Raw genomic sequence first — 12,719 nt, 5'->3', positions numbered from 1 at the left:
AGCCAGCCAGGCGAGCCACCAGCCCAAGCTGGGCATTTGAGCCTCCCATTTTCCCATCCTGCTCCAATTCAGCATCAAGCCGATGCGGTGGATGGAGCCCCATGGGTCGGAATCTGGCTGGCTCCCGTCTCCTCGTGGAGGGGGCCAAAAGGAGGGAGGGAGGGCACAGCAATCCAGAGCGTGCAGAGCAATAGCACACGCCTACACGCCCCCTCCCCTTCAACCCTCGTTCACCCTCTGACGCCAAAGGGCGGCCCGCCAGTCGTCGGAGCTTGCATCTGGATTCTGACCGCGTGGATTCTGACCGCCTCGGTCGTCGCCAACGTCCCCGTCGACTCGCCAACGCCGCCCACGACTTGTCCACTTGTCCACTTGTCCACTTGTCCACTTGTCCAGCTGTGCAGTGTCGACCGCCAGAAGGGGCTTGCCCCCGGGCGCACACCCCTTTCCAAGTGGCTTGAATGGCTCGTTTTGCGACCAACAATCCGTATTATGTACGGAGTACGGAGTATTTGCTGCTATTCTGAGCCATTCCGACCAAGAGCGCCGCCCAACAGCCCGTTGGAGACGGAAAGAATGATTCGCCACTTGTTTGTTTGTTTGATGAATGATCAGGGTGGCGGCGGTGCCTGGATCGCAAACTTGAAGCCTTCAAAAGCCCCCCTCGTTTATTAGCCAGGTGCAAAACGGCTATTCATTCCCGTCTGTCGGCATTGCTCCGGTTGTCGTCTCGAGCTGATATCCGCCCTTTGGGAGGGCGAGACGGCGAAAGATCAAAAGCAACGAGGCCCAATCATGGCCAAGATAAGACGCCTACATGCTGCTTCGCTGGGCTAGGATGGGCTGGGATGGGCTGGGCTGGGCTGGGCTGGGCTGGGCTGGGCTGGGCTGGGCTGGCTTGCTGGGGGGTTTGTTTGCTTTTTGCTTTGGGCTACTGATGAATGCAGCGGTCTGCTATTGCCCCCCAATCTCTAATCTCATCACAATCTACTAGTTCACCAACGGCCCGAGTCCTGGCCATCTCGGCACACCGCCCCCCTGGCTTCCGGACGAGCCCCAGACCGGGATTATCAGAGACACGGAACGAAGCGCCGGACTCTGGATGCAGCTCTTGCCTGCTTCGATTGACCTAGAACAACTACGGAGACGACTGCTGAGGAGCAAGAAATGAAAAGGAAACAAAGGCCCAGAGACTTGGAACAACCACGGGCTCCGTACCCCACATGTCATTTCCCCGACGATACAGAGTCTACGGACCCTGGAGTATTCTATGAGCGTTATAGATTGAAGACGGGGGGGGGGGAAGGGGGGGACTTGGATGACCAAAAACAAATTGTATCCTGGTCTCGGTCAAAAAAAATTTCTTTGTTTTGTTTTGGCCGGCTGATGGTGGGGAAAAAGACAAGAGGTAACCTGAAGCTGTTGCGCGTCGCCAGACTTTCATCACCACATTCATCACCAAACGGGCCAAAATTTACCGCCACCAGTTGGTGCACCCAAAGGACCCAAGTCGTCCTTGTCAAGGGCAGAGGCACGACTGGCCCAACCAAGACGCCAATGAGCCAGCAACACACATCCTTTCCAAAGCATGACATCTCGGAGGTGCATGCAGGCCGCCTGACTCACCTTTCGGGGCCTCATAAATAACACATGGTACAGAGCAGACATGAACTTCCTTACAGGCTTACCATTGCGCAAACGACCCCAGTCCAATGGCAGTTTTTCAAAAGCATTTGCATCCGCACTCGGGCGGCTTGGGGCTCTCACCTGTCCTTGGTCCTACGTTGCACGTTGCACGTTGTAGTCCATATGGATATCCATACAACGTGATCTTGGAGTGCCTGCGCGCGCTGAGCGCTGTCTAATGGCGACAATACCAGCCAATAAAGGGACGGGGCCGACGGGGTTGGGAGGTTGTAGGGGGGGCTTCCTCGCGACTGGCTCAGCAACAATACCGGGCGGGCAATGTTAGCCAACGGCAGGGCAGAATGAAGGAACGAGGGGGCGAATGCCATGCCGCTCATTTAGGCTGACCCTTGGCGTGGTGGGTGGCGTTTCCTTGGGGTTTTGTTTTGTTTTTCTCTTCTGCTTCGTTTGCGGGTTTGACAGCAGTCGCTGCTCGGTGCTCGCCCGACAAGGCGAGGCGAGGCATCTTTGCGCACAAACGTGAATACGGACTAAATAGATTATAGGATTGCTCAACATTCATTGCAGACCGGGGGGGATACAAGCTTTGGGCGCAGCGCATCGCATCGCATCGCATCGCATCGCATCGCAACAAGACAAAGGCGACAGCTCAACACTCCGTTGGCGTTGGCGTTGGCGCTGCAGTCGTAGTCGCAGTCGCAGTCGCAGTCGCAGTCGCAGTCGCAGTCGCAGTCGCGGCTGCTTGGGCTCCCTGCTGTCTCATGGCGGCTCCAGGTCAAACGGTTGGGTTTCCGGTGGCAGCCAGCCGGTGACAAGTCGAGTCTGCAAGTCTATTCTGGTGTCAACGGCCCTCTGGAGAGTCTGATGATTGCTTGACACAGCATATTTTGATTAAGCTTTTTTCACCGACACGGGTTCTTGACGAATCAGGAAGAACTGCCGCGCTGCACCGCCTTTGCCTCCTCTGCGCACGCCCACCAAGCAAACATGGAGGGGGCGTGTGGGGGCGTGGGGGCGTGTGGTTTCATGACGCGCACCAGAAGCCCTACGTCGCCTTACTGACTATGGAGCCGTCTCGTTGATGCCTTTTGGCACTTGGGAACATTATGCAATGCAGCCCTACACCGACACCGACAGCGGAGGCTTCAAAGAGGAAGAAGATGAGGGGAAAAGGGGAAAAAAAAAAAAAAAAAAAAGAGAGAGAGAGAGAGAGAGAGAGAGAGAGAGATCCACAAGAAACGGGGGAAAGTAGGGGGAAAAGAAAGAGGGGGGGGGGAAGAAAAGGAAACCGACGAAAAACAAAATCGAGAGAAAAAGTCCCGAAAAAAAAAGAAAAAAAAACCCCCTCCGCAACTGCAAAGGCACGCTTCCTTGATTCATCACCGTAGCTGCCTGCATGCATCCGCCGTCCATCTCTCGCGCTGCAGGAGAAACATGAGAAACATGCCTCTTTCCCGACAAGCGAATGACGGTGGTATCTTCAACTCGGCGCAATGCCGCAATGCCGCACTGCCATCTTGGGCGCATCCGATTTCCGTACAGGGCGAGCACGGGAAAACGGTTCGGTTCGTCACTCACCTCTTCGGTGTTTGCGTCGAATGCAGCAATAGCCGACGCAGCACGACGTCAACGGTTCAAACCCTACCTCGCCATGCAGCAAAAGAATGGGGTTTTTATTCACCCCGTTCCTCCGCAAAGACTTGAACTCATGCGTCATGCGTCATGAGTGATGGCACTGCCCCCAAAGGCTATGACGTCCAAGGTCGATGCTGGACGCTGGGACGCTGGGACGCTGAGACACTGAACCATTTTCCATCTTGAAACAACGCACATCCCCGGCCGGCCAAAAAAAAAAAAAAAAGGTGTGCGAGAAGAGCGCTGCTGCCGAACTGGGTGTGAAGTGAACACTTGTGATGGTTGCCGATAGATGGGGGCCATGGCAAACTCGGTGAAAAGAAAAAGCTGACCGCTCCAAGCATGAGCCCCCCAAGACACAGACACACACAAAAAGACAAGACGTTTGACAAACCCAGGAACCGGCTTTGATGGCCCGGCCGGCAAGACATGCCAGTTTCCCCGTGCGCGACGCGACCAGGGGTTTTTGGGGGCGGGGATTTGGCCCAAGTCCCCGACTCATGGCGTCCTGTCTGGTTGGGCACTGGGCACTGGGCACTTGCATGCTTGTTCATCTCGGCTAGCCGTCACGGACTCGACGGGTGTCTCAAGCGTGAGCAACCGAGCTACGTGCAGGTGGCGGCACAGCGGGTGCCTGGATTGCCCGGACGGGACGGCGGCGAGGCTGGCGCGGCAGGGGGCCGGTGTGATGGACCGGACCACCCAGCGCCAGCACCAGAACATGGCCGCAACGAGGAAGAAAAAAGATGCCCAAGACAACGAGCTGCACTGCACCTCCGAGACGGGATCGGGGGTCGAGAGCTAGCCGAGGCGGTTTTCTTCAAACCTTTGGGGCCCCGGGGGATGTTTCTGGCAAAGGGTTTCCGGCGGGTTTGCTGCCGGCAGGACCGACGCGTGTCAAGCCGGTTTGGTTTGCATGCCATGTGCTCGCTCGATGGCTTCGGTTCAATGGAAATGGGCAGGCAGCTCGAGACGAGTACTCTCGTACGGAGTCCAGGACTCAACTTTGAATTGTGGGTAGCTTCTTGCGGCCTGCGGCCTTGGGCCACCTTTGATCAAACCGACTGGCTCCTCGTCGTTCTATTTGACTTTTTAATCCATACTAGGAGGGTCGGCACAATGGCTCTGCCGTACATGAGCTCAGCTCTGCCTGACTGTACTCGACTCATGTCTTCAAACTCAGATATACTGGACCGGTTGTGTGGGAATTTTTGGGCATCGCGGATTCGAAATGCAGCCATCTACATATAAAAAGGTCCTCCGTGGTTACCCTACCGCTTACGGAGTACTGTGTCATGCATCGAGCCGGCTTCTTATGCTGCCCCCCCCCCCCCCCCCCCCCTCACCCCCCACATCCATCATCTCTGCAAGCCGCGATGCTGCCGTCACTCTTCCTCTTCCCCCTTGCGGCCTCTGCCGGTCTTTCGGCCCGCATGGACCGCATGGCCGTCACTCCGCGCGATGCCCTCGCAGCACATGGACATGGTGCTTCCGACGGCCACCACGCCAGATCCGTTGCCGACCTCACGTTCGACGAGTTCCTCGCCGAAGCAACGCGCCGGCGCAAGCTACGAAGCGCGGCGCTTCAAAAACGCTCCGGCGTGCTTGGGGAAAGCAGAAACAGCGACGAGGTTAATGCGCTGCTCCAGGAATACCACGACTTTTGCCGCAGGAAAAGGGCTGGTACCCGTTCCATCGGTGGCCAATGCTCCGGCAATAATAAGAGAATGAAAAGAATCAACTGCGCCATACCCGTCGATGGGACCATGGGAAACAAGTGGACTTATGCCGAACACTGCGGCGAGGGCCAGGTATGCACTGCTCGAGCGCTGATGGCGTACAACTTTGTCCGGACGAACAACAGGAAGGTACAGTGGCCGACGTGCGTTGACGAGGTGCACGTCGACCAGCCGGCCGAGGAGCCGGCCGATGAGCCGGCCGGGTCGTCTGAGGCTGGATACTCTGGGTATTATTGGGCCGGCGACAATATTCAGTCTCCGGGAACGAGAGACTACATTCTGGCGCAGGCGTCCAATTTGGCCGGCGGGGGATACGGCCGCACGCACTTTCACGACACGGCGGGCAACAAGGGCTGGGCGTGGAAGACGTGGTCGTGCTTTTCCTGCCCGCCCGGCCGGGTCGAGATTTTTGCCCACAAGCCCGGGTCTGTGTACGGCTTTGTATTTTAGAGGGCTTTTCGTTGGCTGCGAATGGCAAAGAGGATTTGGATGACATGCCCAATCATGCATGGGCAGCGTTTTGGCGACGTGGAAGCTTGACTGAACAGAACAAACTGGATGAATGTCATGACATTGAGGGCCTTCCTTGACTCGTGTTGGTTGGCAGCACCCAGCCTGAAAGGGCCCAGCCCAGACGACGCAGCACAAGTCAATATGTACGTACTCGGTACGGACTTGCAACGGTTGTTCTGCCAGCCTCAGCCACACCGATCCCTAGCACAGCCAACCGATCCCTAGCCCAGCCACACCGATCCCTAGCCCAGCCTGGCTGGCCCATTTCCCATGTCCCATGTCCCGGCCCCGCCCCCAACGGGCGTGACCAAATCCCACGTTTGATCAGACATGTGCGAGCTGCGTTGCGTTGCGTGGTGTGGCGTGGCGTGGCGTTGCGTGGCGTGGCGTTGCGTGGCGTTGCGTGGCGTTGCGTGGCGTTGCGTGGCGTGGCGAGGCGTGGCTTTGCCCGAGACGAGACGACTTCCCCCCAGGCCAAACAAACCATGCCCCGTTCTCGTTCTGCACGGCTGCTGGGTTTCCCCGTTTGTCCGTCCCACGGCCCCCTCGACATGGGGACGCAACCTGGCCTCATTCTCGTGTCGTGTCGTGTCGTCGTTTGTTTCCTTTTTTTTTTTTTTTTTTTTTTTTTTTTTTTTTTTTTTTCCCCTTGCTCTTGCTCCTTCCTGCTTGTCATCTTTTGCTGCCGCCTGCCGTGCTTCACCTACCCGCACGTCCAGCTGGTTGCACTGATTGACACCTTCAGTTCGTCAAGAAAATTAAAGGCAAACCGTCACGTCACAGCTTCACAGAGCACAACGCGTCAATGCAAAGCGTTAATATAAGCAAATCGTCAATAACTCCTCTCCGTACAAGCGCAATCAAACTAAAATCACACAAAAAAACGACTGGAACGCACCGACACGACGCCCATCCGCCCGTCCGCCCGTCCGCCCGCACAGGCCTTCGATATCCCCGTCGACACCCCCCCCCCCCCCCCCCCCCCGGCCAGCTCCAGCTCCAGCTCCAGCTCCAGCTCCAATCCCGCACCTTGCCTTGCCTGTTGGCCTCCGTTGGCCTCATAATCCCTAAACTGCTAATTTATTTACTCCCAACTCTCGACTCCGGGTCCGGGTCCGAGTCTGAGCACGAGTCGTGATGGATTGAATCAGAATGTCCTCATCAGACACTACTCCCGTACGTATGTACGTAACCCGTGGCTGATGCGCGTCATTCTTCTCAAGCTCTCATGGCGGGCCACCCTGTCGCTGTGTGTGTCACCGTGTGCACCAGTGATGCTATGCTGTACGGACTACTCCGTAGTCTCTCATCATCCCCTTCTTCTGCCCCCTCGCCGTCTTCAAATCATCCTCATCATCCTCACCATCGCACAAGACACAGTCCCGTCACCAAATCTCACATGTCGGACCAGCTGCTGTGCATGCGACTCAAGTCCTCGGGCACACCCCAGCCATGTGCTTGCGCCGCTCGCCGGTACGCCGCCACAGCTTCCCCGATGCCGTAGTCGCGGTTCTCCAATGGCCCCCTGTCCAGGCGCGCAGGTCGTTCTCCGTCGCTCAGGCCCAGACGAACCTGGAGAAACACCTTTTCCATGCTCATGACGGGAGACCAGCCCGAGCTGGTCAGCATCTCTGAGCAGATGGCGCCGCCCGCCGTCACGTGTCCCCCGCCTCCCTGATGGAATGGCAGGAACCGAGGTCGTATCACCCTGACAAACGGGGGCGATATCGGAAAGTCGCGCCCAAAACGAACCTCCAACACGATGCTTGCGCAATTCTTTGCCTCCATGTCCTTGGCAAGAGGTAGCTCTGGGTCGAATGAGTGCAGCTCCAGAATCCATTGGAAGAGGTTGGTAATCTTGCCCGTGTCTACGTACCACCCCAGCAGCGTAATGTCCTCCTTCTCCTGCGCCCTGAACAGCTCCTTGACTTCCCTGCTGAGAGTCTGTAGAGCCGCACCTGACGAGTCGGCCCAGCTGGGGGGAGGGAGCTGGGGCAAGGAACCGTGATCTAGCGCTCCGGGCTGAAAGGTGCTTCGAGCCTGGAGCTTGCCCACGCCCTCTTGTCCCTTCGGTTGGCTTTCGGGCTTGACCTCTTTCACCCTCCGGCTGGTCTTCGTCTGGGGCGGATTTGCGGGTGTCTTGGCTGCAGGCGACGACGGTGATGCGCAGTCCTGCTGACGCTTCTGACCTCTGCCCTCCATCTCGGTTTCCCGGAACCTGTCCGTCAGGATACTTGGGTCGTCTCCACCAACATGAGAGCCATCCGAATCATAGTCGATGGCGGCTTCAGAGGCTGGTGCACCCGCACCTTCGTTTGCATCAGTCTCCCGCCATCGGGTCGCCGACCCTGCGGGTAATGGGATGCCCAAGGGTTCCCCATCCGGTCCCAGTATCGGGTTCTTCGGGTCCTGATCCATGTAGTCTGCACTCGGCCGGCCAGTCGATGAGAAAAGTGGGCTCTGCGCAGCGTTCGAGGTTGGGTTGACCTTTACCAAAAGATACCGGCATTGGATCCATTCAGTCTTGTCAACGACGTAATGGGGCGAGGCAGACACAAATTGCTTCGGACTGTTGACAATCTCGCATATGCTGATTGCTGACGCGATCCGGAGTTCTGACCCCGGCCAGTGATTATCCCCACCCCGCTGTTGCCGTTGCGGAGGCACGCCTTCCAGCCCGCTGACCGGCTTGACCAGAGGATTGCTCCGCCCACGCTCTGCGCCGCAGTATTCCTGGCTGACAAGCATGTTCTTGCTCAGATAAACGCCATTCCCGAAGGATCTACCGTGCAGCTTGGACTGGAAGTCGAGACCTGTGCGAATGATGCTGTGCCAGTTGCGCATCGGGCTGCCATGCCAAGCAAAAAGGGTTGGGTATTTCTGGTCAAACCCCTTGCTGTTCCGCATCCCCTCGAGTGCTGCGAGGAATCTGTGTTCTCTCTCGGGAGAACCCTGCGCGAACCGAAACTGCATCCAATCTTTGTCTAAACCGATGATGGGGTTGGGGGGGGCCGCCATATCGGTCTGCTTTGCAGGCGAGGTCGTGGTGCCTGGACTCCCCTCAGCAGCAGCCGCCGCCGCCGCCGCCGCCGCCGCCGCAGGTACGGCACCGTCTTGGACGATGTAGGAGGTATTTGAAGCCACAATCCAGCGCAACAGCGAAAGCGCAGACCGATTCATTCTTTTGCAATGGCACAGTTTTCGGCCCGGTGCTTCCAGCAAGTAAGCCCTCAGCTCCAATACCGAGGGAATGACGGATACCAGATCTCTTATTGTGGATTTCCGATTCTCCAGGTCCAAGTCGTCAGGATCGACCGCGTACGGGAATATGTTTGCCGGCTTCCAGACCTCCTTCAAACCACAATCTTCTACGACCGCCAACTCTCCGCCCCCTGCGGGCGCGCCGTCTGCCTGGACCGCGACATGCATGCTTTCGAAGCAATATAAGCCGTCTTGGATTCTTTTTGTGACCATGCATGAATGGTTTGCGGACCCTGCATCATTCCACATGTCAGTTGGTGCGAGGGAGAAGGAAAAAGAAATGGGCCAAAACGGTTTGAGATGACGCTTCAAAGCAAGCAGACTTTTGTTGACTAAGTCATCCAGCTCCTTACCTTTCGAGGTCCTTACCACCAAGAGGAACCAATCTCCCTCATGAACAGAGGGAGACTTGACGTCCTTGCTTCGGGAGTGCGCATCCCGAGGGACCCGAATCTTTCCGGCTTCAAAGCATATCTCAGCCTGAATCTGCGAGCCATGGTCTCCTTTGACAGGTACCTTGAGAGACAGCCCGCGGGGGAATTCACGCAGCCCATCCAGCGTCAATGCTGCGTGGAAGAAGCTCACTAGCAAATCAACAACATATGGACTGTTTACAACCTCGTGCTCGATGTTTGGGCCCAGACCCAGCGACAAATACTGGTAGAGACAGAGCTCCTGGGAGCAGACATAGGGCTTGAGAGTTTCGAATCCACTCTGAAGCCGTTGGTGACACACCATACAATACTCGGTACACTTGCAGAGGCGAAGGAGAGCAAACTGGGCGGCCGCAAGAGGAAAGCTTAGTAGGCTGCCTTGGTCTCCCGTGACGCAATCAGCTGTCAAGAATTTCGGTGCATCGGCCGAGGCTTTGTTGTCGTCTTTGGGTCCCGAATCCACTCCAACGGGAGAAGAATATGATATCTCCATCATAGCCTCGTGACTTTGCCTCTTCTCTTGGATCAGCCGAGCTTGCGCATCATCCCATGTGCAATTCTGTTCTCTTCGCAGGGTCAGCATTGCGAAAAAATGCTGGTTCAGCAATGAATTGATCGAGTTTGACATGTAAATGGGGAAGAAGGCGGTTTCAAGCCGGCTCTCTCCGCGTGATCGGCCAAGTTCGGCTGAATAGAACCATGGCTTTTCCGAGCTGAAAGCCAATCTGGCGCACTCCCCTGACGGCTTTGGCGACTGGCACTTTCCAAAGCGAAACTGCACCGAATCTTTTGCCTCTAGCAAGGCGGTAAATGGCGTGGAGCTAGGGTATCTTTTCGTAAACCTGATCAACAGAACCAGGTAATCTGCCGTGCCAAGATCCCACGCATGGAGAGTTGTTGATGAAATAGCCAACTTGGAGATGCGCATCGACAGGGATACCAGATCCACGGGTGCATCATTTCCACTGTCAAAAATTCCGACGCTGAACCCGGCGAGCCGGGCTGCTTCTAGATCCTCTTGAAGCCTCGTCAAGCCATCAAAGTCGGAGCGACAACCTGCTGCCGAGCCACGAGGAGACGACTTGACCTCGGCAAACCCAAAATAGTCGTCGTCGACATCAATGGGTTCGTAGTCGTCGTCAGTCAAGTCTTCATTTGTCGACCCCTCGCGCTCGCCAGACTGGAAGCTCGCGTTGAGTTTGCTCGACACGGCTTGGATGACATGCTGCAGCCGATGGCCGGCAGTAGACTTTGATATGCGTTCAAGATGATGCAGGATTTCTGCATCGCATGTTTCTGACGAGGTGAATATCAGGAAAGACGACCCGTTGGGGTACGAAGTTACATCTAGCAACGGTCAATGCCAAGAAAGGGGCAACTCAACTTTTTTGCTGGCGCCGTGACCCGTACCTGTGGCCAAGATCTGGATCTCCAGTGGATGTTGTAACAAGTCGTTGGTGTACTTGAAAGAAACTTCGCCGTCCGAATCGCCACGCTCAACTCGATGGACATTGTCGAACTGAGACTGTTTGGCATTGGCTAGGTCGGCGAGAAATGCTTTTACGTGAGCGCTCATGGTTGTTGTTGATGATGCATGTGGCTAGCCACCGCGACTGGGCAAGGGAAAGAAGGCAAAGATGACGCCGCTATTCCCCCGCCGCCGCCGGCTACTTTCCGAGAAAACTTCTGACGCCGATTTGACGGTGGATTGAAAACGAAAACCACTGACAAGGGATACTCTCTGGATTTGCACGCAAGGTTTTTCCGAATTGTTGCTGCACTGGTTGTTTACGTTTCAGCATGACGCATTTCAGGAGGCCGGCAAGTTGACGTGATCTGGCAGAGGGTGTAAAGTCTGTTCTCTGATTGATACCCTGGAATTCAAGTTTGAAGGAGGAGGAGAAAACACGCATCCGCTGGCGGGCTTTGCTGCGAAGGGGTCAACTGTGACTGCGGACAGACCAGTCAGGCAGTAGCTGGACAACGTGAAGCGCGACGGCCGGATAGTGTCGACGTCGACGCGGTATAAGATGACGACGTCGAGTCAATTTGTTGTCCGACTCTTGCGACGAGGGAAAGCCCTGACGAACGACTTGGCTGGCTTTTACTCGGATGGAAATATGAGACCAGACGGCAAACTTTGAAGCAGGTCTCTCTGGGCGGCACTTGTGCTGCAAAAGAAATATTGAGATAGGCGACGACTGCGTGCACGCTGGGACTGCATGAGGCGTGAATTAGGTACCTCCATGTCCTAATTAAAGGTCAAGCAAGGTGATGTCAGCTACTCCTTCCTGTAAGGCAGGTACCAGTCGACGTCTTGTCTGGTACGTATGTGTATGTATGTGTATGTGCCTTGCAGTTAGCGCAAAGCTAACAAAAAGGCAAAAAGTAAGTGGAAGCGCCATGTCTCGTTCCGTCGGCGCAACAAGCCTTCCGTAGTCCTAGCAAGAATGGAATTGCTGCGGCGTTCTGATAGCAGCACTGGCACGTATATCGTGACCAGTCCATTTCCAAGTCAGGTCAGGTCGTCTTTGCCTTTCGACATTAGCGACCTGCAGCAACCTCAACCTCGCAGTACAGGGCCTTGCCTTGGGTACCTCATGTACCTTGGTGGGTGCATGTAGGTACCTAGGTATGTACCTAATCTGGCCCAGGCACCTGCCCAGGTACCGTATGTACCTGAAGAGCCGCAAAAAGCACGCACGATTAAGTGAACCAGACACTGGCAAAAAAGCGGGCCGGTGTTCAAGCATTGCCCCCTGTAACCCCCCCTCCCCTGCCAAGTTGACCTTTTTTGGTCGTGATATTGTGCAGAATAGGACATGATCAGCCGAACCCCATGGGGTGCTTGTGATGCTGGAGATGCTGGAGTGGCTACCTTGGTTCTCCGTACTGACTCGGTAGATTTTGGGAGCCATGATTTGATGATTTTGATGCCTGGGCCGCCAGCAGTCCGTACTTGTGAGGTTGGGAGGTAGGTATATACCAACCTATACCTGTTAGGAGGTAGGTACCTTAGGTACCTAAGGTAGGTAGGAGGTAAGGTAGGTACCTACCTTAGGAGGTAGTTAGTGGTCAGGTACCATGTGGCGCAGACAAGCCAAGGCTCAGGCGTTTGATCGTCCTGCGCCCTCTCCGACCAGTTTGTACGACGACGGCCAAGTCTAGCGTCAACGTACGTACCTACCTAAGGTAGTGTCACTACAATTCAAGGGCACCAAAGTTAGGTAGGTACATGTGGCCTTGGCTCCAACATTGACCCCACCTCCACCTGCTGCCAACGTTCAATACCTACATAGGTAGGCATTTGGCCGCCCTGGCATCGTCACACGTCGTAACCGCAACTGCATCAGCTCGTCTGCCGCCTTTGTGTGAATGGGTTCAGCCCTCTCTGCGGCTCGTCAGCTCGGCCAATGGACGTGTGTGCGCTTTCGTGACCACCCTCCTTCTCGCCCAGTGCAACTGGTACGCTCGCTTGCGGATTCAACGG

General features: G+C 56.1%; 2 protein-coding genes across 2 annotated transcripts; one reads left to right on the top strand and one right to left on the bottom strand.

Moving 5' to 3' along the window:
- Nucleotides 1–4,715: 4,715 nt before the first annotated feature.
- Nucleotides 4,716–5,471, top strand: UV8b_00717 (uncharacterized protein; the record flags this gene model as incomplete). The annotated part of the gene is made up of 1 exon (XM_043138215.1): nt 4,716–5,471. The coding sequence occupies one exon, from the start codon at nt 4,716–4,718 to the stop codon at nt 5,469–5,471; it is 756 nt and encodes a 251-aa protein (XP_042994149.1).
- Nucleotides 5,472–6,929: 1,458 nt separating this feature from the next.
- Nucleotides 6,930–10,805, bottom strand: UV8b_00716 (uncharacterized protein; the record flags this gene model as incomplete). The annotated part of the gene is made up of 3 exons (XM_043138214.1): nt 6,930–9,028; nt 9,149–10,576; nt 10,640–10,805. The coding sequence occupies 3 exons, from the start codon at nt 10,803–10,805 to the stop codon at nt 6,930–6,932; spliced, it is 3,693 nt and encodes a 1,230-aa protein (XP_042994148.1).
- Between the last annotated feature and the right edge of the window lie 1,914 nt (nt 10,806–12,719).

The sequence above is a fragment of the Ustilaginoidea virens genome, chromosome 1 (assembly GCF_000687475.1).
Source record: "Ustilaginoidea virens chromosome 1, complete sequence".
Classification (NCBI taxonomy): Eukaryota; Fungi; Ascomycota; class Sordariomycetes; order Hypocreales; family Clavicipitaceae; genus Ustilaginoidea; species Ustilaginoidea virens.
The sequence above is the reverse complement of the archived record's forward strand: the minus strand, read 5'-3'. Positions and strand labels throughout refer to the sequence as shown.